This window comes from Zeus faber, assembly GCF_960531495.2.
Source record: "Zeus faber genome assembly, chromosome: 13".
NCBI classification, from domain to species: domain Eukaryota; kingdom Metazoa; phylum Chordata; class Actinopteri; order Zeiformes; family Zeidae; genus Zeus; species Zeus faber.
Window position 1 is genome coordinate 16,839,067 of NC_137198.1, and position 26,104 is coordinate 16,865,170.

A 26,104-nucleotide genomic window follows, 5' to 3' on the forward strand; every position below is an offset into this window, starting at 1 on the left:
GTGACGCCAACCAGGGGTCTGTGTCTGGTCTGGGTATCTGAGTGCTCTGCTGGTCCCAGTGCTCAACCCGGATTGGCCCGGCCGTCTCCTTGTAAGGTCATGGTGAGCAGCACTGTCACTAACGTGCACCCACTGAGCTTCTCCAGAGGCATGTCTGTGATAGGACGTTCTCATTTGTCCCGCCCATCTTTGCAGTATGTCTTCCTGGATGCACACTGTACCTTATGAGGTAATGCTTGCATCTATAGACCTTGGCAGTTAATTTATCCGTAAGGTATTACTATACAATCACACTGTCTAATACCATACATGGTCACACTTCTAGCAATACTAACTCATTATTCAAAACTGTAACTTTTGATGAGAACTTTTATTTTAAAATGATTTTATTATATATGTGCATATATTTATTATTCATTCATGTGCATATATTTATGATTTATTATATACATTTTTTTATTTTACTTTTATTTATCTTTCTGGTGCATAGAGCACATTTTGTACATTCTATGTATATAGCATTTGTTTTGTTTATTTTACCGCATTTTTAGATGGTTTGTATGGTGTGTTTCTTTGCACTACAATGCACCAACGCAACAAATTCCTTGTACATGTCAATGTACTTGGTTTAATAAACAGATTCAGATTCTGGAGCCATAAAATGCACTGTCCTCCAAGACAATGGTGTCAGGCAGGGTTACTTTGAGGTAATAGCGTATGTGGAATGTGTGCGTGGTATTTAGGTTGTATCAAAGCTTAGGGGTATATGAAATCATTCTTCTTCTTTGGGCCATCAGGCCAGACACCAAAGCCTCCTATTTATAGTTGTATTCCTTCTCTATCTCCACAGATAGTCGCTGGATGCAGGGGCCAAGCCCTCCATCACAAACCCACACCCCCTTTGTTCTGCCTTTTGGTGTGACGAGGAGTGTTTAGGTGTTCGTAGTTTCGTGAATATTGGAGAAAGGAAGTTAAATTGAGGTCCATGGCTCTGTAAAGCCCTGTCATTGTCCTGGATTATAAAAATGGGAAATGTGATGAAGTCAAGGTATCACTTAAAAGATAATCTCACTCTAGACTGCCCATTCCATGGCCGTCTCAAAAGTGAACTGGACCAGTCTAACGTTTGGGATTGAATCGTTGGGAAATTTGTACTTGGTGTCGATAGGAAACAATGTGTTTCATGGAAACTCTGAAAAGTGCAATACGTACCTAGCACGACTAAGCTGGACCCCATGTATTGCTGCCTGCAGCGTCATTTCAATTTATTTTTGTGCATACAACAACACTGCGAGATGAATTTATCAACATTTGAGCTTAATTCAACCACAAGACCACAACAGTGCACACACACACACACACACACACACACACACACACACACACACACACACACACACACACACTTATTTTATGCCTTATATAAAGCACTATGAGTCTTGCATATTAGGTTTATTTAGAGCAGATCAATAAACTTGTCTTTTACTTATACATAGTTATTTATCTGTTGCTATAGTTGGTTTTTTTTTTATAATAATTTTGTGTTGTTTTTTTGGTTTTTCTCCCAAATCTTCTGCTCCAGACTCAAGTCCAGCCGGTGGGGGCCAATGCACCAAACAGCTGGTTTGCCACGTTTAAAGCAGCGGAACCGATGAGCAGAACACCGCCCCCTGGAGGCGGACGTTAGCACGCCACCGCGATGACGCTTCATCTGCGACGCGCCCACGCCACACACATGCGCCGGCCGCCGTGTTGTTGTGGTTGCCGTCGCTCTACGGTCAACCGGACGCTTTCCGTGCGGCCGAACGCCCGATCTGGTCCGAAAAAAGCACCCGTCGGGGTTGAGAGAGCCGCGCCAAAGGAGGCGGGCTGGTCCAGCGGAGCTTTCCCGACGGCTCCCGGTGTCGGGGTGTGAACATGTGAGCGCCATGTAGCAGGAGAATGAGCGGCACGCACACCCCCGACCAAGCAGAAGACTATGTGGTGCAGCAGGAAAACGAACTAGAGGCTCTGGCCTCTATCTTTGGGGAGGACTTTGACGATCTGCGGGGTAAAGACCCATGGAAGGTAGGGGCTGCAGTTTCACAGAACGATATCTATTTTGCAGAGTGATTTTTATTATTATAATTATTTATTTTTTTATAATAATGGGCCCTTTTTTTTATATCAATGGTAATGCTATCGACACTTTTGGTGAAATCTGTCTCAATCAACTATCATATGAACGGTCTTAGATGCATACGCATTATACAGACTTTGTGCATGTACAGTGGGGAGAACAAGTATTTGACACACTGCCGATTTTGCAGGTTTTCCTACTTACAAAGCACGTAGAGGTCTGTCATTTTTTTTTTTTTTATCATAGGTTCACTTCAACTGTGAAAGACGGAATCTAAAACAAAAAATCCAGAAAGTCACGTTGTATGATTTTTAAATAATTAATTTGCATTTTATCGCATGAAATAAATATTTGATCACCTACCAACCAGTAATAATTCCGGCTCTCACAGACCTGTTTGTTTTTCTTGAAGAAGCCCTCCCATTCTCCACTCTTTACCTGTATTAACTGTACGTCTTTTAACTTGTTACCTGTATAAAAGACACCAGTCCACACTCAATCAATCAGACAACTTCTCCAACTTCTCCACAATGGGCAAGACCGGATAGCTGTCTAAGGACATCAGGGACAAAATTCTAGACCTGCACAAGGCTGGGATGGGCTACAGGACAAAGAGGCAAGCAGCGTGGTGAAAAGACAACAACTGTTGGCGCAATTATTAGAAAATGGAAGAAGTTCAAGATGACAGTCAATCTCCCTCGAGCCTGGGGCTCCATGCAAGATCTCACCTCGTGGAGCCTCAATGATCATAAGAAAGGTGAGGGATCAGCCCAGAACTACACGGCAGGACCTGGACAATGACCTGAAGAGAGCTGGGACCACAGTATCAAAGAAAACCATAAGTAACACACTACGGCGTCATGGATTAAAATCCTGCAGCGCACGCAGGGTCCCTCTGCCCAAGCCAGCGCATGTCCACGCCCGTCTGAAGTTTGCAAATGACCATCTGGATGATCCAGAGGAGGAAGGCGATAGTGGCGCCGCCCCTAGCGGTCGCCTGCGCCGGCGCTCCGGTAGATAGCTCCGATTTTTTATCATAATGTACACCAAAAAAGCATCGCCAGATTGATTACATTTCACTGCATATATGTATGAAAGTATGTTTATGTAAGTGATGAATAAAAATCTTGAATCTTGAATGGGAGAAGGTGATGTGGTCTGATGAGACCAAAATAGAGCTTTTTGGTTTAAACTCCACTCGCCATGTTTGGAGGAAGAAGAAGATGAGTACAACCCCATGAACACCATCCCAACCGTGAAGCATGGAGGTGGAAACATTCTTTGGCGATGCTTTTCTGCAAAGGGGACAGGACGACTGCACCGCATTGAGGTGAGGATGGATGGGGCCATGTATCGCGAGATCTTGGCCAACAACCTCCTTCCCTCAATAAGAGCATTGAAGATGGGGCGTGGCTGGGTCTTCCAGCATGACAACCATCCAAACCACACAGCCAGGGCAACGAAGGAGTGGCTCCGTAAGAAGCATCTCAAGGTCCTGGAGTGGCCTAGCCAGTCTCCAGACCTGAACCCAATAGAAAATCTTTGGAGGGAGCTGAAAGTCTGTGTTGCCCAGCGACAGCCCCGAAACCTGAAGGATCTGGAGTGAGCGAAAATCCCTGCTGCACTGTGTGCAAACCTGGTTAAGAACTACAGGAAACGTCTTATCTCTGTAATTGCAAACAAAGGTTTCTGTACCAAATATTAGGTTCTGTTTTTCTGATGTATCAAATACTTATTTCATGCAATAAAATGCAAATTAATTACTTAAAAATCATACAATGTGATTTTCTTGATTTTTTTTATTTATTTTTTTATTTAGATTGTCTCTCACAGTTGAAGTGTACCTATGATAAAAATGACAGACCTCTACATGCTTTGTAAGTGGGAAACCCTGCAAAATCGGTAGTGTATCAAATACTTGTTCTCCCCACTGTATGTGTGCAAAACTTTCCTGTTTTTGACAGTGAATTGTTGATGCAGAGCTTTATCGTATCGTATCGAGCTTTATATTTTGGTATTATTTTATAATTGTTTATTTTTTATGTGTACAGCTGTAAACACCGCTATTTAAAAATATCTATCTATCTATCTATCTATCTATCTATCTATCTATCTATCTATCTATCTATCTATCTATCTATCTATCTATCTATCTATCTATCTATCTATCTATCTATCTATCTATCTATCTATCTATCTATCTATCATCTTGTCCTCTAATAATATAAATAAGATAAGTTTGATATGTGATTTTTATAAAAATGACTTTTATCATATCAATAGTAGTAAGCTGCAGGCAGCAATACACAGCTTCCAGTTTAGTTGTGTTGGGTGCGTTTTACAGTTTCCCGGGTTCTCTGAAATGCAACACGATTTTCCGAGTCTACGTTGACCGCCGCATGGGCTCCATCCCGGTCTGTCTTCTCCCAGTTGCTCATCTCGCGGAGCAACCACTGTGCGGTCTACATAGCGCAACCTTCCTGTCTTTAAAACAACTGTCCATGTTTGCCTGTAAACCAGAACTGGTCATCGTTATAACTCTGCGTGTTGTCTGCGGAAATATAGCTGCACCTCAGTGATGGACAGGTAACCGTTTGGTGCCGTGTTGGGCACTTCATTTATTTGTTGAGCTTTTTCATTGGTTTGGATTTTCAGAAAGTGGCGTTTCCATGAAATATAAAAAACGTCTTGGTATTTCTGTGAGCAATTACCATTGCACGGCTTCTATTTTTCCGACGCCTCTCTGGATCTTGAACGCAGACTTAGTCACACATTTCAGTGGTTTCGACTGGACGTGGTGACGCCTGTCGAAGTTGGTGTTCCAGATAGCCTTAGACTTCAGAATTCTGAGGATTTTCCCCAGAACAACAACAATGGAACCATGGAATGTAGCTTCAGTTTGTGCTGTCGCTCCTCTTCACATTAGCATTACGTCTAAAACAAGTAAAATGTTGCAGTTTCCAATGAACGCATCTTCCACTCACGTAATGACGCGGTGAGTCTTGGTGAAACGCTGAATTACTAATACAAGAATACACTTAAGTGTTATGACTTTATCCTAAAAAATGAGGAGGTGGCTGTCTACTACCTGTAGCGCAGGGAGTCCTGCCTCACGGTGTCTCTGTGGAAATCACTTTGTGTGGAAGTTCCTAACAACACGGTTCCATTCAAACGGATTAAACACTGCATGTCCCTCTGAGACATTGCATCAACTTTCTAAACTGTTTTAAACCCGTTGCTCTGGAGCTGCAAGCAAACTCTTATTTTGAGAACACAAACGCAATATGTTTTGGACTGTTATTGACTCCTGCAGGTTGTGTGTTACTACTAGCTCGAATGCCATAAAATAAGGAGGGACACAGCACCGGGTTAGATGCGAACAGAATCCATTTTTATTTACAAAAAGGGCAAAAGAGATAAAACATCAAAACAAAAGCCTCGCTGATGTCAAGCAGGTAAGATAATACATACATGGGATGGACCCCTAATAAATATAGCTGTAGGCAGCAATGCACAGGGTCCAGTTTAGTCACAGCAGTTCATTCTCCTGCCGGAGATCAGCCGGTATCATGTTGTCGAAAAGTGCCAAGATAACAAACCTTGGGACTACCAACACGAAAACTGTTTTTAGAGTTCTGTGAAACACAGCATCACCTCCTACTGACACTGATTCGTTTTTCGGGTTCCCATGGAACGCAACATCACTTACTGCTGTCATTCCAGCGCAGTGCACAGCGTGTCCTATGTGAAATCCTCCGAGAGCTGCATATAATATCATATTGGATGATGATGTCACAAGGCCCCCGTTTTGTGGAATTGGATGATTAGCTGATGGATGGATGTCACAAAGTGCCCCACTCCACTATACCGGTTAACTTCGCTCAGCTACTTCCGGTACATAGGCAGAAAAATTGTTTAACTATAACTATTCCTACAAATATAGTCTGATTTTGATTGAACTTGGACCACGGCGTGTGTGGACTGCCCTGCTGCAACTATCATTTATTTGTATCCGTGGGTTCTATGTTTTCCTAGCGCCTGACATTAACATGTGATAGTGTCCAGAAGAATAAGAAAACACCCTATTGGACCCCTAAAAATGTTAATATCAATATCAGTGATTTTATAATAATGGGCTTTTATCTTATCAATGGTAATAACAATAATATTGATAATTAATGAATAAGTGTTCCCCTGGAACACAGCATCAGTTTGTGCTGTCCCTCGCCTTTACGTCAGCATTATGTCTAAAACTAGTACAATTTTCAGAGTTTTTATTTTTTAATATCAACTATTTATGAATTGAATATACAGAAAACAAAGGGGGCGATTAATACAGTGAAATACCGTATACCGTGGTATTTTGTTTTATACCGTACCATACTGTGAAATTTTATACTTTCACATCCCTACCACGCACCGCACATGACGCAAATGGATGTTCGTAGCAAAAACCTGCAGATTTATAGCAAGTTTTATGAAGATGTGAAGCATCTTCATCGCTCCACTACCAGAAAGGTTTGGCTACTTTCGGTCAAATTTTGTCGGTTTTACACCAATTCCTGCTCGGTATGTGGATTGATTTTGATGAAACTTGAACCAATGTCTGCGACGTCCCGGTTCTAACGACACCTCATCCGCGTCCGTAGCTGCAGCCGTCGGCCTGTCCTGGACACTTTTAGCCTGAAAGGTGCCAAGGAAAATAATTGAAATCCTAGCAATCATTAGGATGGACCCCTAATAATAGCATCAATTTCCTTTTATTTTTTCAGATCAAAAGGCCTCCCGAGGTGTTCTTGTGCCTGCGACCCAATGGGTTGAGCAACGAGCAGAAGTGCTACGTGACTGTGGACCTGCAGGTCAAATGTCCTCCCACGTACCCCGACGTGTGAGTACAGTTTTACAGCTGTTCTTTAAGACATCCACACCAGCCCAGCCAGGGTGGGTGTTGGACACAAGTTGTAATACGCTGCGTGGGTAATTTCATACAGGCCTCCGGAGCTGGAGCTGAAGAACGCGAAGGGCCTCTCAAATGAAAACCTCATGAGCCTTCGGAGCGAGCTCACCAAGCTGGCAGCTGTGAGATGCGGAGAGGTGAGGACCCAAGAGTGTCCGCTGATATGGAAGAATATATGACCACGCCATGGGGCCAATCGTCCATTATGTCCATAAACCGTGAGATAATACGAAATGCCCGCCGTCCCCCCAGGTCATGATCTACGAGCTGGCAGACCACGTTCAGGCTTTTCTGAGCGAGCACAACAAGCCCCCGTCCAGCTCCTTCCACGAGGAGATGCTGAAGAACCAGCGGCGGCAGCGGGAGAAGCTCGCCCTGGAGGAGAAGTGCCGGCTGGACCAACGGCGGAGGCAGGAGGAGGAGATGGTGAGGGAGGGGAACGCACGCACGCACGCACGCCCGCCCGCCCACACAGCAAACCCAAACGGCCGTCGTTCCGCTGCATGTTCACTCTGTGTGTGTCCTCTTCACTGTGTCAGGAGAAAGAGATCATGGCTGAAATCCAAAGACGGGAGGAGGAGAAACGGGAGGAGAGGCGAAGAAAGGAAATGGCCAAACAGGTGACGAGACTGGTTGTTATTGACCTCTGTTGTTCACAAAAAAAAAAGAATGTTATATAGGGAGTGAACCCATTGTGTGGCTTTTTGTTTTTAGGAGCGCCTCGAGAGCATGGAGCAGCCGCTCCCAGCAGCCAGCTCTGCGTTGGGGAGGAGCTCGCCCAGCTCCGGTGGACCCTCCCCCGAGCAGTCGGAAGCTAAGAAAGGACTTGGCAACCGGCGCAGGACCACCTCCAATACCCGCCACAGGTACCCCGCCCCGCACACTCTACCGCCATTTTGAAACGTAGGGTGTTGGTTTCTTCTCATGTGTGTCGTCTTTATCAGACGTGAAACGTTCAGCGAGGACAGCCATCGCTTGCCCGAGCCGCTCCATTTCAGCAACTGCACAGTTGGGGATCTGGTCGTCCAAAGAGGGAAATGCATCGGTGAGAGTGTGGATATTGTTGACTTTGGTTGGTGCTTTGGAGCACTGTGAACAGTGTATTGTTAAATGTTGCTTCTAAGCAGGTTTTGTCTTTATTTTTATTTTTTTTCAGGTGAGAGCAAGACACTCGGCCGTAGCGTCTACCTCGGCCTCGAGACGACCGCGGGAGAATTTGTCACGATCTACGAGTGGTCACTGCGCTGGAACAAGAAGATTGGCAAGTTCTTCACCAGCCTGGAGAAGGGCAAGATCGAGAACTGTAAAAAGCAGGTGAGCCCCGAGGAGCAAGTTCCGAGCCGTGATTAGAAGCAGAGCCGAATCTTTCTGCCAGTGTTTTTTCAACCTGACATAATCATGGGGACTCAAGCCGAGGGATTAGAGTGCACTGTTCTCTCAATACTGGATCACATTAAACGATTCTTATGACAATCACCTGACCTGCCAATAATCGAAAATTAAGCTTTCGGGAATCAAACAAAACAACAGTGTTCCTTTAGATAATTGCTGTACAAACATCTCAATGAATCTGCACCTTAGATCCACGCGGCAGAGAGCGAGCTGAACTCCCTTTTGAGGCTGGAGCACCCCAACCTGGTGCACTACCAGGCGCTGAGCTCCAGCGAGAGCGAGGACTGCCTGGTGGTGGATCTGCTGGTGGAGCACGTCGCCGGGACCAACCTGAACCAGAGCCTGGTGGACCACACCCCTGTCCCCCTGGACCGGCTGCGGCAGCATGCCGCCCAGCTGCTGGCCGCCCTGGACTACCTCCACTCCAACTCCGTGGTCCACAAGCAGCTGGGCGCCTCCAGCGTGCTGCTGGACGCCCGCGGCGACGTGCGGCTGACCGACTACAGTCTGTCCAAGCGGCTGGCCGACGTCTGCAAGGAGGACATCTTCGAGCAGGCCCACGTGCGCTTCTGCGAGGACACGGCCATGCCCACCAAAACGGGCAAGAAGGGCGACGTCTGGAGCCTGGGGCTGATGCTGCTGGCGCTGTGGCAGGGCACGGAGGTCCGGGAGTATCCGGTCAAGGTGCCCAGCAGCCTGCCAGACGATTTCCAGGACTTCCTGAAAAGGTGCGGCCGGGTCTTTGATGACGCCTCTTCCCCGGGCTTTAAATGTGCCCTGGAATGAATGATAGACCATAATGGAATGGGACTAACCTTTTCTTTTTATAATTATTTCTTTGTTCCATGTATTCACCAATGCTCTTGTTTTTCTTACAGATGTGTGTGTCTGAACGATGCGGACCGCTGGACAACCCAGCAGCTCCTGGAACACCCCTTCCTCAACCCTCCATCCCCAAAGGCCTTGTCTCAGTGCCACGACTCCAGTCCGGAAGGTGACACACCCTACATACACAGTATACACGCATATAGACTTGAAAACAAGAGAATACCATTAGTTATCAAGTATGTTTTCCCATATATTTCCCAATAGGGCTGTGCAACATGACACTATATATATATATATATATATATATATATATATATATATGATTTCTCTATTGTAAGCTGATACAGAAATCATATAATTTATATATATTAAATTTTTTATTTTTTTATACCGTTTCTTCCACCGCAAATCAGCGGCAGAACTGCTTTATGGCAGCATTTTACATCATTTGGAGTCACGGTGCTCTACGTTATCTGCACACGGGAGCGAATGTAAACAAACGGCTCTACAAAATGGCTCTTCGGGAAACGACTCACGGACCAACCAGGATGCACAGAGCACAACAGGGGAGAGAAATAAAACACTGTCCTTTTTTTCTTATAATAGCTTACATTATGCTGTAATATGTACTTCCTAGAACTGGCCGTGGACTTTGCATCGTCAGTCATTCCGCACAGTCACATCCTCAGCGCTGCGTTCAGCTCCGGGGTGCAGCGGCAGTTTTCCCGTTACTTCAACGAGTTCGAGGAGCTCCAGCTGCTGGGGAAAGGAGCCTTCGGCGCAGTTATTAAGGTATACTGTCTGCAACGAGTATCGTTTTTTTGCGAGTTTCTATTTTGTGAATAGGATTTTAGAATACATTTTTTTTCTTTTTTGCTAACCCTGTCGTGCTGCTCCAGGTCCAGAACAAGCTGGACGGGTGCTACTACGCCACGAAGCGCATCCAGGTGAACCCGGCCAGCCGGCAGTTCAGGAGGATCAAGGGCGAGGTGACGCTGCTGTCGCGCCTCAACCATGAGAACATCGTCCGCTACTACAATGCCTGGATCGAGCGGCACGAGACGCCCTCCACAGGGGTCCTGAGCTCCACCGACAGCTCCGGGCCCCGGGTCCCGGCCGGGGGGCCCCCCCTGGGGGCGAGAGGAGGAAGGGAAGGGGGGCGTCCACCGAGCCTCAACGACCTGGGCCTCCCCGACGACGTGGAGGACAACGCCCCGCCCCCCGCCCTGGCCAGCTCCGTGGAGTGGTCCACCTCCATCGAGAAGTCCTCCAGCGCCAGGTGCAGCGGGCACGAGTCCAGTGACGATGAGGACGAGGACGAAGATGTGTTTGGCGCATCGTTTTTGTGAGTTTGTTTTCAGAGACGGTATTGGATGTAATCTTGCGCGCCCCCTTGAGGTTCACTTGCTGGAGTTGTCTTTCTTTGCCAGCCCTTGTGGTTCACTGCTTGCGCGGTCTTTCTTTTGTCGATCCAGGCCGTCCGATAGCGACTCAGAGAGCGACATTATCTTTGATAATGGCAACGACAGCGCAGATGAAGTCTCCCAGGTAGAATGTTTCTACAGCAGGGCTCGACACTAACTTTTAGAAGTGTTTCGAAGTGTTGTACAGTTTTTATTCCTATTTAAAAAAAAAAAAAAAAAAAAGTCATTTTTTTATTTAAGCTTACCTTTACATAGCTTTTCATATGCAAATATATCTTCTTAAAAGCAATGTTTAAGATGGTTAACAATGGGCCCAAATCTGGTTGCACGGAGCAACTGTGCAACTATTATTGCTGAGCCTGTTACAGTATGTCCAGGTGGTACTTTATTATTTTTTTTAAACGGCAAATTCTTCCCCCTGCAGGTCGAGCCGAGCAAATGGCCTCTGAAGGACATAAGTGAGAGCACAGACTCAGAGCGACCCGCGCAAATAGCACATTACCTCTACATACAAGTAAGGACAAGGATTTAAGTTAAGTCGGACCGCAACGCTCCATATTTACCGCCGCGCGTTCAAGATATAACCGGTCCTTCCCACCCACCGCCCCCGCAGATGGAGTACTGCGAAAAAAGCACTTTAAGAGACACCATTGACCAGGGGCTGCACCAGGACAACAGCCGCCTCTGGAGGCTCTTCAGGGAGATCCTGGACGGCCTGGCGTACATCCACGAGCAGGTGGGTCGGCGTTGGGAGCCCGAAACACCGCCCAGGCGTGCGGGAGGGAGCCCTGTTTCCCCTCAGCGCCTTGGATGAGACGCTAAAAGGCTGAGATTAAAAAGACGACGTGAAGGGGAAAATCAAGCTCGGGGACTTAAGGTGCCGTGTCCAGTTTAGCGAGAGGCTCTGCAGGACAAAAGCCCGGGGTGAACCGACGCTTTCATGGGCTCTTAAAAGCTTTGCCAGGAACAAATCTCGACAGAACGTGACCTTTAGAAAGGACTAAGACGATTTGTTCTTTCATCTAAATATGAAAAGTTGCTGTCTGGGACGACACAATAACACAGATGTGTTTTCGACAGGGCTCTCTCTGTTTACGCCGTCCTCTTCAACAGAAAACCATCTGGACTTTACACCTCAGGACTTTTTTTTTTTTTTTAATCTTCAACCAAGCGCATCTCTTCTCCGTCTTCATCCCCAGGGCATGATTCACAGAGACCTGAAGCCCGTCAACATCTTCCTAGACTCCCAGGACCACGTGAAGATCGGAGACTTTGGCCTGGCCACAGACCATCCGGCTAATGTGGTGGGATTGAACTTTCAGCCGATCCTCAGTGTCTCTCTCCGTTTTATTTATTTATTATTATTTTATTTCTTTTACTAATAAGACATCTTGGCTTTGTTGTTCCCAGGCGGCAGGTAAATTCGATGTGGAGGAGAGCGGCTCCGTTGCGCTGCCGAAACCAGATCAAACAGGTGATCGACCACACCTTGTCCGGTGACGTCCGCCTTGTTTGCTCTGCTCTCTCTTGACGAGTTTGCCCGTTCGTTTCGTCGCTAGGCAACATGACCGGCATGGTTGGAACTGCTCTCTACGTAAGTCCGGAGGTCCAAGGGAACACCAAGGCCACCTACAACCAGGTAAGGATGTCAAATTCCAGAAACCCGCCGACTCCCGGTTGTGCCAACGTCCTCCGCTGTGATTCCTGTTTGTCAGTGTTAATGGAAGCATATACACCCCCGTTTGAATCAACGCTCTCTCCGTCGCCCCGTCCCCCAGAAAGTGGACCTGTTCAGTTTGGGGATCATCCTGTTCGAGATGTCGTACCGGCCCATGACCACTGGGGCCGAGCGGATCTCCGTGATCGGCCAGCTGCGAGCGGTCAGTCCGGGATCTGGAAACAATTTGAGAGAACGGAGACTCCACCAATGTCACGTACCTCATCTCTCTCTCTCTCTCTCTCTCTCTCTCCCTCTCTCTCTTGCTCCGCAGGAGGCCATCCACTTTCCTCAGGACTTCACAGAGTACGAGAGTGGAACGCAGGTGATGCAATACGGTCGTAGTCGATCTATTCTTATGTCGTACTCCTGCACGGCCGACACAATCATATCAATCATAAATAATATGAGTTTCGACATCATGACGTAAGATAGGGATAATGTGCAGCCAACTGGTCAGAGCCCTGTTCCTCCTGTCAGGGGTTTTTGTGTGATAATGTCTAGTTGCCTTATTTCACGGCCAAATACAAAAAACAATGTAGCTGTGCCAACTCTGCAAATATTCACCCTACAAAATAAAACAACAACATAGCCCTACATATTATGAATGGGATGTTGGGGGTTTTGATATTGATGTCTTGGAGTTTTCATTATAGTTTATATATAGTGTCACAAGAGGGCACCACAGTTAATTGTACACAATAAAAATATGGCAGAATAATCTGAAAACAAACCTGAAAAATAAAAGCTGTATAAAGCTGAAGTATTTAAGCACTAAACACAGAATGAATAATTTGGAAAAAAATAAGAATAATCCTAAAAAACAAAAATCCTCCACAGTAAAAAATTTAAAAATAAACCTCGCTATTAACAAATGCACACTTCACACTTTCGGTTGTTGCTCAAGTTATTATTATCATCATTTTTTTTAAGCATTAGCATTTTAGACTGCGGGAAACGAGGTACCAGGCCGAGTAGTGGCTGTTCACTATTAACGGATCAGCGGCCGTTATTCAGAAATAACCGACCCCTGATTGCGGCTATTGACCAATCAGAGTGGAGTGTTCCGCAGAGGCACAGTGTGACAATTACGATGGGCCCCGTCCTCCAGAGGAAGGTGATCGTGTGGCTGCTGAACCACGACCCGGCGCTGCGGCCCACGGCGCAGGAGCTGCTGAAGAGCGAGCTGCTGCCGCCGCCGCAGATGGGGGAGTCGGAGCTGCACGAGGTGCTGCAGCACACCATGGCCAACGTCAGCGGCAAGGCCTACCGCACCATGGTGGGCCAGCTGTTCGCCCAGAACCCCTCCCCGGTCATGGACTACGCCTACGACATGGACCTGCACAAGGTAGGGCCGCTGGTATTTTCTTGTTTTGAAGGACAGGAACGCAAACGTGTCATTGCTGTTTTGTGTATTGGTGTTCACCACAAAGTCGGCTTAAAGGATCATTTGACCTTACCCCTGACCATTTTACTGATGATGGCTCACATTTTTAGAATTTTTTTTTTTTTTTTTTTTTTGTCCCTATTTTTCCATTTTTTGATTGTGCCATAATGTGTGTTTGTTAATTGAACAGGCATTGCACATATTTGTACCATCTATAATTTTTGAGGTAAACAGACACGGAGGAGAGGTGAGAAAAGGCATATTTTGCCCTTGGTTGGATGGGGTTAAAATAATCCTATACATCATTTTGGTCTCATGGGGAACCATTAACTGTAAATCTAGTGTGTTCTTATAATTAGTTTGGTAAAATCGCATTGCTTTTTGACCCTTTCGTATACTGTATTCCCAGAGTATCTTCGAGTCTAAGCCCAGCACTTCCCGTCTCTACCACATGGTGCCGCTGCAAACACACAAATGGACTCGTAAACCTTCATCTGGTCCTTGTCAGCGCGGCGGAGGGCCTGTTAGTGCTTAATCCATGTCTCTTCATCCCTAACAGAGGCTGTTTGTTTGCTCTCCCCCTCCAGGGCAGCTTCAGCTTCTACGCTGCCAAATTGCAGCAGCATGTGTACGAGACCATCGTCAGGACCTTCAAGAAGCACGGCAAGTACCCTGCATGCACCTCCAGCCGCTGTGTGTGTGTGTGTGTGTGTGTGTGTGTGTGTGTGTGTGTGTGTGTGTGTGTGTGTGTGTGTGTGTGTGTGTGTGTGTGTGTGTGTGTGTGTGTGTGTGTGTGTGTGTGTGTGTGTGTGTGTGTGAACAATGAGCCGCTTGGACTCCTGACCCGATGCAATGCCCGTTTTATGGACCCAAATAAAGCTCCATCTGCTCCGGCAGAACCGAACAATACTTGCAGTGTGTTGGTGGAGGTTCCGTGCAGGTGGAACCTCTATTTTTGGACACTTCTCTGATGGCGTCCAGCTGGACCCGTTTGTTTGTATCTGCACGCATCTGTGGGGCATCCCCAGGGGTCAGGGGTCGTGTTATCCTATGCAGATGCTGTAGTGGGAGGTTACAGTGTGTGTGTGTGTGTGTGTGTGTGTGTGTGTGTGTGTGTTCAGGTGCGGTGCGCCTGCAGACCCCACTCCTCCTTCCCAGGAACAGGAAGCTGTATGAAGGCAGCGAGCTCGCCTGCTTCATGGACCACAGTGGCATGCTGGTCACGCTGCCCTACGACCTCCGTGTAAGAAAAACAAGGCCACACACACACACACAAGAAACAAGGTGTGAGCTCGCAATCAGCAGCAGATCTCGGTTACCTCAGGAAACCCACAGGATTAAAACGCAGTTTCCACGCAGTGATTGATTCGTGCCTGGCGTGCACGTGACGTGCGCTAACCTCCTCGTCCTTTTGACAAATTTTAAAGTGTTAATAATAATAATAATAATAATAATAATAATAATAATGTTTGTTTTCTCAAAATCTGTGTCTAACCCCAGATGACCTTCGCCAGATACGTGGCCCGCAACAACATAACCCACTTGAAGAGGTAAGAGGTTTCTCTGTCCTCCCGTCCTTCAATGATAAAAGCACAAACATGAATAAAAAGGGCGTGGCACGGGCAAGAGCTCACCGTTCGATTTTGATGTAAAGGCTCACGACACGATTCTGTAAAGTATATTGATATCTTGACATTTTATAACGAGAAGTGGAATACAGAAAGATATCGAGATATTGTTTAGCTGAACTCTCAGTACTGTATAGAACTTTTAATTAAATAATATAAAATATTAATAACTGAAGTATGACATACATTGTGTTTCAAAAAAATAACAAAAAGTGCACTGACACCGAGAGAAGGAGTATTTAAATTAAGGGTAAAATGGTCACACAGCTTCTAGAAGAAATGGATCCATTTGACCAAGTTGCTAAATTGACTCACAAATGGAAACAATATAATTGAATCGTATCAGTGTTGATTTTTAGTGTCTAGTGTTTTCTATTTATTTGTATTCAACTTATTTCTTTTTAAGTTCTTTTTTTTTTTCTATGTAAAGCACCTTGAATTGCTTCTGTAGGAAGTGTGTGTGTGTGTGTGTGTGTGTGTGTGTGTGTGTGTGTGTGTGTGTGTGTGTGTGTGTGTGTGTGTGTGTGTGTGTGTGTGTGTGTGTGTGTGTGTGTGTGTGTGTGTGTGTGTGTGTGTGTGTGTGTGTGTGTGTGTGTGTGTGTGTGCGCGCGCGCGTTCGTTAGGTACAGCATCGAGCGCGTGTTCAGGCCCAGGAAGCTGGACCGCGCGCACCCCAGGGAGCTGCTGGAGTGCGCCTTCGACCTGGTGACGCCCGCCACCGGCAGCCTGCTGCCCGACGCCGAGGCCATCTGCACCGTCTCCGAAATCATCCAGGAGTTCCCCGCGCTGCAGGTCGGACATCTCGCGTTTTTGCGTTTCACACCGACGAGCCGAGCCGCGGCGCGGGCCAGGGAAGGTCACGCATTGTTCTTTTTGGCTCGGCTTTGTCACCGTGTCTTCCTGTTGTTTGTTTCCTTTCCACTTCAAACATTCCACTCGCATTCCTGTCGTTCCACCATCCATCACGCTGTGTCAGTCAGGTGGCTCCTTGAAGCCAAATATTTTATTGGTCATCTGTCCATATCCTTCCCTCCCTTCCGTCCACACGCACACACACACACACACACACACACACACACACACACACACACACACACACACACACACACACACACACAACTTTTGCAATAAACATCTTGGAATGCAATACGCAATATGTTTTTCCACATTTTGTATTAACCAACTACAGGTTGGTGGCGGTGGTTATTACGTATTGCTGGGGTTACACACTTTTTATGATTAAATATTTAACTATTAGCTATAATAGGTTTAACTACTAGCTATAATAGGTTTTCGCGCATTATGCAATTAAAACCATGATTGCGGCCTTCCTTTATATCAAGTACTCGAATGCGAGTCACATAACTAGTACTTCAGAAAGTGCAACTTGAGCGCTCACACAGACACTTATTATGTAGGAGGTTATAACAAAATGGTGGTAAAACTTGGAAGGTGTGGTGTACAAAATGCAAGCGTCATTACGTGGTGTAGGTCAAATGCGTTACATTTTGGTAAGTTATTGCGGAATGTGGCGTTGTTATGTAATACGTTGTTGTACTACTCTTTCACCACTGCAGCTGTTTGTGTGAAAGGTTTCGGCAGAATGTGACTCAGACCGAGCGGGAGGCCCCGGCTTACACAAGCGCTCAAGGTTGTACTGGGAAACTATGCCCCCAAGGGTTTATCATAGTTGTGTGTGTGTGTGTGTGTGTGTGTGTGTGTGTTTCTACGGCCGCAGGAAAGGAACTACCACATCTACCTGAACCACACCAGCCTGCTAAGGGCCGTGCTGCTGCACAGCGGCGTCCCCGAGGACAAGCTGAGCCAGGCCTCCAGCATCCTGTGTGACGCCACGGTCCGTGCACCACGCGTACACACACACACACACACCCACCAGCGTCACAAATGTGGTTCCACATGTATAGTGAGGTACAGCTGGGGAGCGACCTCCCCGAAATTAAAAATTCTGAGATCCCCAATCGTTCTCTTCGTCTTTTCCTCCAGAGTGAGAAGCTGACCAAACGTGAAGTGGAGGCCAAGTTCTGTAATCTGTCCTTGTCCACCAACAGCGTGAGTCTTTAAAAAAAAACCTCCCAGAAAAACTATCTCTCCAGGTCTGGTTCCACCGCCGCCTCCTCACAATAAAGACGCTTTTGCAGTTGCAGACGCTGTACAAGTTCATCGAGCAGAAGGGCGACCTGCACAGCCTCGCGCCGCTGCTCGGCGCGCTCACCAAGCACAAGACGGCCGTCACGCAGCTGGCCAAGCAGGGCCTCAAGGACCTGGAGGAGCTGACTGTGCTGCTGCGCAAACTGGGCGTCAAGCTGCAGGTGAAGGAGCGGAGGATCTGATGTCGGGTGGGGATTGTGTTTGGGTAGCAGGGGGTGGGGGCGTATCGGAGCTCAAAATCGAGCTTGGAGTTGTCTCCTATCGCTGTGAAACTGGGTTCTTACCAGGTCCTTGAGGTGCTTGAAGCGCTTGAATTTCATCCTCAGAAAATTGGAGTGCTGGAATATCTTGAGTATAGCCGCTTTTGTGCTGCGGTTCTTGAAAAGTTCTTAAAAAAAAAACTTGCGATCATTGAAAACCTGTGATATTCCCCGTTTTGGTTTTTTTTTATTCACATAAACATTACGTAATAACATTTTTCCCAGAATCACTTTTATGACACAGATTATTCCAGATAAATGTAAATGCAATAAATAGACATGTAGTAATACACAATAACAGATGACAATAAGATAACAATATACAATTAGAAATAATAGGCACAGAGATTATATTATATTTGAATGAATGAAGATCTCGTTGAAATTCATTTTGTTATGTTTTGCATGAAATCCTTGAAAATGAAAAAAAAAATAGTGCTTAAAAAAGGTGCTTGAAGGTCGTTGAATTTCATTTTGTGATGCCAGAACGAACCCTGCTCAAAGAAACGTGAAATATTCCGATAGGGCACCAGAACAGGCACAAACAATGTTTCCTCTCTCCTAAATGTGGATGGGATGGCTCCAGGTGGTGGTGAACCTGGGCCTGGTCTACAAAGTGCAGCACCACTGCGGCGTCATCTTCCAGTTTGTCGCCTTCATCAGGAAGCGCAAGCGGACGGTGCCGGACATCCTGGCTGCGGGGGGACGCTACGACCACCTGGTACATCTCACACCCCTTCTGCGGGAAAGCACCACTTTGTTGAAATTGTCGTGCCTTTTCTGCCCGAAAGCGAACATTTTGACAAAATGGCCACATCGAGACACATGTTGCCCCTTCCCCCGAGAAGACAGAGCCCACGTGACTGAAGCTTTATTTTAGAGAATTATTACTGGAACCCATGCAAAAGCGTGGTATTTTAAAAGTTTTTTTTTTTGTGTAACTTTGAGCGCATGGTTCCTAATGCTTAGAAAATAAAAAATGATGAGTACAAAAATATTCCATTTATTTATTTATTTATTATCCTAGAAAATGATGACACATGTATTTCTTCACTGATGGTAGTTAAATAAACAATAAATAATTATTTGTCAATTCCTACAACTTTTACTGCAATAAAACCCACACAAAATCAAAATCTGGCATTTTCGGTCGCAACAATCACAATAGTGGCTGACTTCAGTGTTACGAAACTACCAGTTTTGAGGCTATGAGAAGCAGGGCCCAAAGCTGATTTCCCGTTTATCCTGTTGACCTAAAAGCATCTTTTTCCCCTCTGCTGCAGGTTCTGGAGTTTCGAGGACCAGCCTCCACCACCCCCGTCCCCTCGGCGGTGGGGGCCAGTGTGGCCCTGGACAAAGTGTGCGCCGCCATGGCCAACATGGAGGAGCCGGTAAGCGAGAGACACACACACACACACACACACACACACACACACACACACACACACACACACACACACACACACACACACACACACACACACACACTGTTCTGACGTAGATAATTATTCATAATGGGGCAACAGCAGGCTTTCATATTTAATGACTCCTCATTACTGTAGGCGGATTACGGCCACGGCCACTTTTGGCTTCACGTTAATAACTATGATTAGTGTGACTCCACCAATTTATTTTAGGAAATCTGTCGTTTCTTTATTTTTGTTTTTTCAAAAATGTTGGGGCTTGGAGGCTTTAGCACAGCACAGCACAATGGTGACTGAGGACTGATTAAAAGGATTTAGAGTCATTTCATATTTATTATTATTTTATACATTTATTTTTATTACACTGAATGAATAAGTCTATTGATTCCCTGCTCTTCTTCCCGTCAGCCCTCCGTGAGTTCCTGTGACGTGCTGGTGGTCCCGGTGGGACACTCCTCCGTGTCCAGAGCCGTCAGTGTGGTCCAGAAGCTGTGGAGCGTCGGCGTGTCGGCGGATATCGCCTACGACGTCTCGCAGGTCTGGAGCGACGTCATCGTCCGTCCTCTGAATCACTCTCAGCCTCAGAAAATGCGGCCCCTCTAGTTTGTGCCGAACAATCAAACGAACCCTATCCTGTAGGGGACCGGTTGGGAGCATGACCGAAGCACTTCAACTTAAATAATGAATGGACTAACTGCGGCGGCTGTTGGAATCCTCAATGGCGGAGTGAGTTGTCCACAGTCTGCGCCTCCAGTTCCCGAGCGTGCCGTTGTCACCCGTCCTGCAGTAACCGCCTCCGTCCTGCAGATGGCAGACCTTTCACTTCACCGGGAGCACAACGCCCCTCAGCCCCTGCAAGAGATGCACCCCCCCCGTTTTATTGCGTTATCGGAAATGGTAAACTCTCCAAAGAGTGTGCTGGGCTCTGCGGGTGTCTTTGACAGAATGCTACAAAAACAACCGCAAGCAGCCGTTTTTGCTGTGTCGTCGCGTGGCACTGGAACGGATGACCGGAGCGTCAATAACCCAGGAGAAGCGCTCTCAATTGAGCTCGACAATGTTACGTGTTGTGTTTTCTTGTTGAGGCCAACTGCCGTACGACTGAAAATGTTAATAATATATATCACGGCTACGAAAGGTGTTGTTCCTTATCTCTAGGGTAAAGTTCCACAAAAGTGCCACGCCCCCGTCACACTCTCCACGCCGATGCGACGGCGCAACGTCAGCTTTGTGTCCCGCTCGCGTCTCGGGTGCGCGGGTTTGTGCGACTCTCCTGCACCACCCGTCTTTGCCGCGCAGTCTCGACGCGATTGTGCCACTTTTTTTTTTTTTTTGACCCTCCCGCATTGTTTCACCCCACGCCCAAGCTGCCTTCCCTGGCAACGAGAGCTTCGTCGTCGCTAGACACCGGGACGCGCTGCGAGTAAGAGGTCGCCGCCGTTCACCTTGAGCGCCGACGAGCAGGAGAAGTTCACCGAGTCCTTCTTCCGCGTGGAAGCAGCCATGACGACGCGCTCCTGTGTCAGTGTTGAGAAGTTGAGAAGGCCAGCCGTCGTCAACACATTCGGCATAACGGCCTTTTTTTCTTTCTTTCTTCACCGACCGAATCTGACTTAAGCTGCGTTTCATGCTCCGCGGACAGATCCTTTTCTGGTCTTTTTTTTAGGCTTTCTCGGCCAAGTATGGTGAACCCCTTCAACATGCGCGGCACTCAGCGAGACATATGGCCCAAAGCTGCCCGCCGGCCTCCAGGCTGCGGCTCGCCTTTGATTTCGTCTTTTTTTTTTTTTTTTTTAATTGAGAAAGTGCCGAGTGAACAGGGTGACCCACGGAGAGCGCTGTGGAGGGATTGGCTCGCGCGCCAACCGGGACGTGTCGCGCGGCACAGTGCAGGGGTTTGTTCAGCTCACCCCAACCCGGCGGCCGGATGGACCCGTCTGGCAGCGCGCGCCGTCCGCCTCGGCCGAGTGCACTACCTGGAAACACACGCTGTGGCACCCGGGCACCGAGGACACGGTCCAAGCAAAACTTTAGCTCGGCTGACTGACTGACTGACTGACTGACTGACTGACTGACTGACTCCCCCGGCGCTGGAATTCTGACGCCACGTGCGTTGTTTTGTTTTTTTTTCCCCTGATTTCCAACCCATAGACCGGAGCCAAACTGCATCCCAGCCTCCCTTCTCCTCCCTCTCTCCCTGCGAACCACATCAGTCACGGTGTGAAAATGGGCGACTCCACGGCTTAACATTATTATTTATTTATTTTTTATTTTTATTGCGACATTCCGAACACGTTGTCGAACACGGCCCGGGGTTTTTCTTTTTTTCCCTCCGGGGGGGGAGGGGGGGGGGTGAAAACCGCCTCGGCCAAACCTGTGTCGAAACCTGGGAGGCTTTTCAGCGCACCGTCTCGGAATTGGTCTCTCTCTCTCTCTCTCTCTCTCTCTCTCTCTCTCTCGCCCCCTCTCCCTCTCCCCACGTGTCCGCCGCGCAGACAGACAGCTCCGAGCTCGGCTCACTTAACACCTTGCGCTGAACGGCAGAACCCCCGCCCCCCGGCGCGGCGAGAAGCTTTTCATCATGTCTTCCCCACCAGAGCCCCTCGGCGGTGCTTCTCTGCGATAACGCACTGAGTGAAGACAGAATTGCTCGCGCACCTGCCGGGAAAAGAAGCTCCATAACAATCGGAAGTCCGTCTAAATTGGCCCTTTTAAGATTCTAAACCCACGGGGATGGGGGAGTAATTTGTCTCTTAAAAAAAAAATAATAATAAAATATATATATATATATATATATATATATATATATATATATATATATATATATATATATATATATATATATATATATATAATTTTTTTGTCTGTGTGCATTCAGTCTCAGGAGACCCTGCTGGAGCACTGCAGACAGGCCGGCATCACCTCCATGGCCCTGGTTTCTGATAAGGAGGGAAACTACGTCAAGGTACGCCACCCGTCTCTAGTTCTCCATCTAGGGGAGGGAAAAAAAAGCTCATATCAATTGGAATGCGCTTGGCAGCCAAATGCTCCTGTTCTAGGGTTCTTACCAGGTCTCTTGAGGTGCTTGAAGTGCTGGAGTTTCGTCCTCAGAAATTGAACGACTGGAATACCTTGAAAATAGCCTCTTTTGTGTGGATATGCTTGAAAATTCCAGAATCACTTTTACGACAAAAGGCGCTATTTTCAAGTTATCCCAGTACTTACATTTCTGAGGGCTAAATTCAAGCACTTGAAGCAGGGAAATGTAAATTTAATCCATCTCTGATAGTAGATGACAATGACATTAATAATAGATAATACATATACTAATATATATATAATATAATATAATGTCATATAAATGAGAGATAATGCAATTAAGATTATATAATATTTCAATTAATAAAGATCACATTGAAAATGTATTATATTTATCTTGTGTGAAGTCCTTGAAAATGGACAAAAAAGGTGCTTGAAAGCCCTTGAACTTCTTTTTTGTAATGCCAGAGTGAACCCTGTTGTTAACCCAGGGTATCGTGGAGTGAATCTTTATCCAGGCTTGGATGAAAGAGTGAACAATCTGAAAATCCAAAAGTTACGGTGTGCTCTCCAGGTCAAATCCTTCGAAAAGGACAGACAGTCAGAGAAGCGGATTCTGGAGTCGGACCTGATGGACCACCTCCTTCAGAAGTACCGAACGCGGTTCTTCGAGGAGAGAAACATCCGGTAAAAAGGAAAACTGTATTCCCTTGTCCCGTTTGTAGACGATCTGAAGGTCAGCTTTCTTGAGAAATGAAATGCGACGCTCTCCACCTCTCCAACAGAGAAATATCTGAAGTCATCTCCCTCCAAAACCCCAAGGGATCAGTTCTCAACCCCTCAGGTACCGCGCCTCACTGCTCATCAACATGGCTTCCATAGATTTTTAATTCTTCTTCTTATTATTATTATTGATTTATTCTGTTTTTGCATTCTGTGATCACTGCAAATGTAACCTCCACCTACGGAGAAGTACTGTATATTGTCTTCCAACCGAGGGAGGAAAAAGTACTCAGACCTTTTAACTGAAGGTAAATACCCTGACACTCGATTGCTCTCATGTAAGTGAAAGTACCACACTGCTCTTTCTACTGAAGTAAAAGTATATAAGTAGATATCCTTAAATGTACTTTAAGTCTTAAAAGTAAAAGTATTTCAAAAATTCAATAAAAATGAGGAAACATGGTAGCTATTCAGACTGTATAAAGGATAAAGCTCATGCATACCCTGATTACAATTGACCAAAAATGATCACTTACATATACAGTACATTACTTAGTTATAATTACTTATTTATTAATATATATAAATATTCATTTTTAGAAACTGTGTGTCTGTCTGTCTGTCTGTCTGTCACCGGCCACTTTATTAGGTACAGCTGTTCAATTGCTTGTTAACACAAATAGCCAATCAGCCAATCACATGGCAGCAACTCATTGCATTTAGGCATGTAGAGATGGTGAGGTTCAAACCGAGCATCCGAATGAGGAAGAAAGGGGATTTAAGTGACTTTGAACATGGCATGGTTGTCGGTGCCAGACAGGCTGGTCTGAGTATTTCAGAAACTGCTTTCCGACTGGGATTTTCATGCACAACCATCTCTAGGGTTTACAGAGAATGGTCCGAAAAACAGAAAATATCCAGTGAGCGGCAGTTGTGTGGACGAAAATGCCTTGTTGATGTCAGAGGTCAGAGAAGAATGGGCAGACTGTTTTGAGACGATAGAAAGGCAACAGTAACTCAAATAACCACTCGTTACAACCAAGGTATGCAGAATACCATCTCTGAAGACACAACACGTGGAAGGAACCTTGAAGCAGATGGGCTACAGCTGCAGAAGACCACACCGGGTGCCACTCCTGTCAGCTAAGAACAGAAAAGTGAGGCTACAATTGGCACAAGCTCGCCAAAAATAGGCAAAAGCAGATTGGAAAAACGTTGCCTGGTCTGATGAGTCTGATGAGCTGCGACATTCAGATGGTAGGCTCAGAATTTGGCGTAAACAACATGAAAGCATGGATCCATCCTGCCTTGTATCAAGGGTTCAGGCTGGTGGTGGTGTAATGGTGTGGGGGATATTTCTTGGGCACACTTTGGGCCCCTTAGTACCAACTGAGCATGGTTTAAACGCCACAGCTTACCTGAGTATTGTTGCTGACCATGTCCATCCCTTTATGAGCACAGTGTACCCACTTCTGATGGCTTCTTCCAGCAGGATAATACAACCTATCGCAAAACTAAAGACATCTCAAACCAGTTTCTTGAACATGACAATGAGTTCGCTGTACTCCAATGGCCTCCACAGTCACCAGATCTCAATCCAATAGAGCATCTTTGGGATGTGGTGGAACAGGAGATTTGCATCTTGGATGTGCAGCCGACATAATCTGCAGCAAATGCGTGATGCTATCATGTCAATATGGACCAAAATCTCTGAGGAATGTTTCCAACACCTTGTTGAATCTATGCCACAAAGAATTAAGGCAGTTCTGAAGGCAAAAGGGTCCAACCCAGTACCAGCAAGGTGTACCTAATAAAGTGTCCGGTGAGTGTATATGAGAGAGAGAGAGAGAGAGAGAGAGAGAGATCATCATAACAGAATATACTTAAGTAAGTACAGATACTTGAAAAATGTTTAGTACAGTGACGTAATTAATGACTTATACTCTGTTACTTTCTACCACTGCTTCCGACTTCAACATGTTGGATAAATTCCTGCTCCCTCTAAAAATAGCATGAGAGATTGGAAAACATAAGAATTTTTTTTTTTTTTTTATCATGGTTTGATTAAACTTTAATGACCTTCATGGGAATAATCTGCTTCTAGCAGCAGCAGATGAGTTAATTACTGTATAAGCCGGGAGCCAATGAGGAAGGTGTCGTCCGCAAAGTCATTTCTTACAGTTTTAGAGTTCACACTACCACACACACACACACGTAAGCATTTGTTAGTGTCGGGTGTGAGTTTTGGGGCTAAAGACCTTTTAAGACCCTCTTACCCAGGCCCTTGAGGTGCTTAAATTACATCTTCAGGAATGTAAGTGCTGGAATACCTTGAAAATAGCCACTTTTGTGCTGAGGTTCTTGAAAAGTCCTTGACTGTGATCACTGAAAACCAGTGATTTTCCGCCTGGTTTTGTTATTCAAATCGTAAGGTAATAAACATTTCCAGAATCGTTTTTACAACATATGTTATGCCACCAAAATGGACATTTAATCTACTGTAGCATGGTGGAAATAGACGCTTATAATAGAAGTGACAGTGAGATGAATAATATAAAGTAAACTAATATACTGTAAATTATAAACAATGAATAAGATTCCATTATATTTTAAGTAGTAAGGTCACATTAAAAAAATGATTATATTTGAATTGTATGAAGTCCTTGGAAATGGGGGGAAAAAAAAGATAGTGCTTAAAAACTACTTTTTGTAATGCAAGGTGTGTGTGTGTGTGTGTGTGTGTGTGCGTGTGCGTGTGTGCGTGCAGGTTCCTCTGAGCAGCATGGGAGCGGCGGCAACATGAATGTGAATGTCATCAGCTTGGAAAAGGTGTCCGCCAGCACCAGACGACGCTACGAGATCCAGGTGGATCCCCCGCCACACACACACACACACACACGCACCCAGCCAGGTCCAGTCACGCAGCTGACCACCAGATCCAGCGACGCAGAACAACTTTGGGACTCGGAGACGGAACTTTTCTGTTGCCGCCAGGAGCTCTCTTCAAAAAATTGATTACAAATATAAGGGATTTTTT

At 46.2% G+C, this 26,104-nt stretch overlaps 1 protein-coding gene across 2 annotated transcripts in view; it reads left to right on the forward strand.

Moving 5' to 3' along the window:
• Positions 1–1,831: 1,831 nt before the first annotated feature.
• eif2ak4 (eukaryotic translation initiation factor 2 alpha kinase 4) overlaps positions 1,832–26,104 on the forward strand; it is a 29,299-nt gene continuing 5,026 nt past the window's right edge. The window contains exons 1-36 of one of the 2 annotated variants that reach the window (XR_013844470.1): positions 1,832–2,067; positions 6,892–7,007; positions 7,111–7,213; positions 7,329–7,502; positions 7,616–7,696; positions 7,791–7,942; positions 8,021–8,121; positions 8,233–8,390; positions 8,658–9,196; positions 9,347–9,462; positions 9,934–10,088; positions 10,196–10,641; positions 10,772–10,844; positions 11,145–11,234; positions 11,334–11,456; positions 11,920–12,024; positions 12,131–12,194; positions 12,280–12,359; positions 12,499–12,600; positions 12,712–12,762; positions 13,549–13,785; positions 14,412–14,487; positions 14,946–15,067; positions 15,325–15,374; positions 16,076–16,244; positions 17,191–17,307; positions 17,457–17,522; positions 17,612–17,782; positions 18,468–18,602; positions 19,165–19,272; positions 19,714–19,842; positions 22,184–22,270; positions 22,919–23,031; positions 23,130–23,188; positions 23,318–23,375; positions 25,835–25,932. Coding sequence is in view for 1 of the 2 variants with exons in the window: in XM_080012763.1 (XP_079868889.1) it covers positions 1,942–2,067; positions 6,892–7,007; positions 7,111–7,213; positions 7,329–7,502; positions 7,616–7,696; positions 7,791–7,942; positions 8,021–8,121; positions 8,233–8,390; positions 8,658–9,196; positions 9,347–9,462; positions 9,934–10,088; positions 10,196–10,641; positions 10,772–10,844; positions 11,145–11,234; positions 11,334–11,456; positions 11,920–12,024; positions 12,131–12,194; positions 12,280–12,359; positions 12,499–12,600; positions 12,712–12,762; positions 13,549–13,785; positions 14,412–14,487; positions 14,946–15,067; positions 15,325–15,374; positions 16,076–16,244; positions 17,191–17,307; positions 17,457–17,522; positions 17,612–17,782; positions 18,468–18,602; positions 19,165–19,272; positions 19,714–19,842; positions 22,184–22,270; positions 22,919–23,031; positions 23,130–23,188; positions 25,835–25,932 (4,692 nt within the window). In the remaining variant the exon portion in view is untranslated. The remainder of the gene's footprint in view (positions 2,068–6,891; positions 7,008–7,110; positions 7,214–7,328; positions 7,503–7,615; positions 7,697–7,790; positions 7,943–8,020; positions 8,122–8,232; positions 8,391–8,657; positions 9,197–9,346; positions 9,463–9,933; positions 10,089–10,195; positions 10,642–10,771; positions 10,845–11,144; positions 11,235–11,333; positions 11,457–11,919; positions 12,025–12,130; positions 12,195–12,279; positions 12,360–12,498; positions 12,601–12,711; positions 12,763–13,548; positions 13,786–14,411; positions 14,488–14,945; positions 15,068–15,324; positions 15,375–16,075; positions 16,245–17,190; positions 17,308–17,456; positions 17,523–17,611; positions 17,783–18,467; positions 18,603–19,164; positions 19,273–19,713; positions 19,843–22,183; positions 22,271–22,918; positions 23,032–23,129; positions 23,189–23,317; positions 23,376–25,834; positions 25,933–26,104) is intronic. The other variant, XM_080012763.1, reaches the window with a different exon arrangement.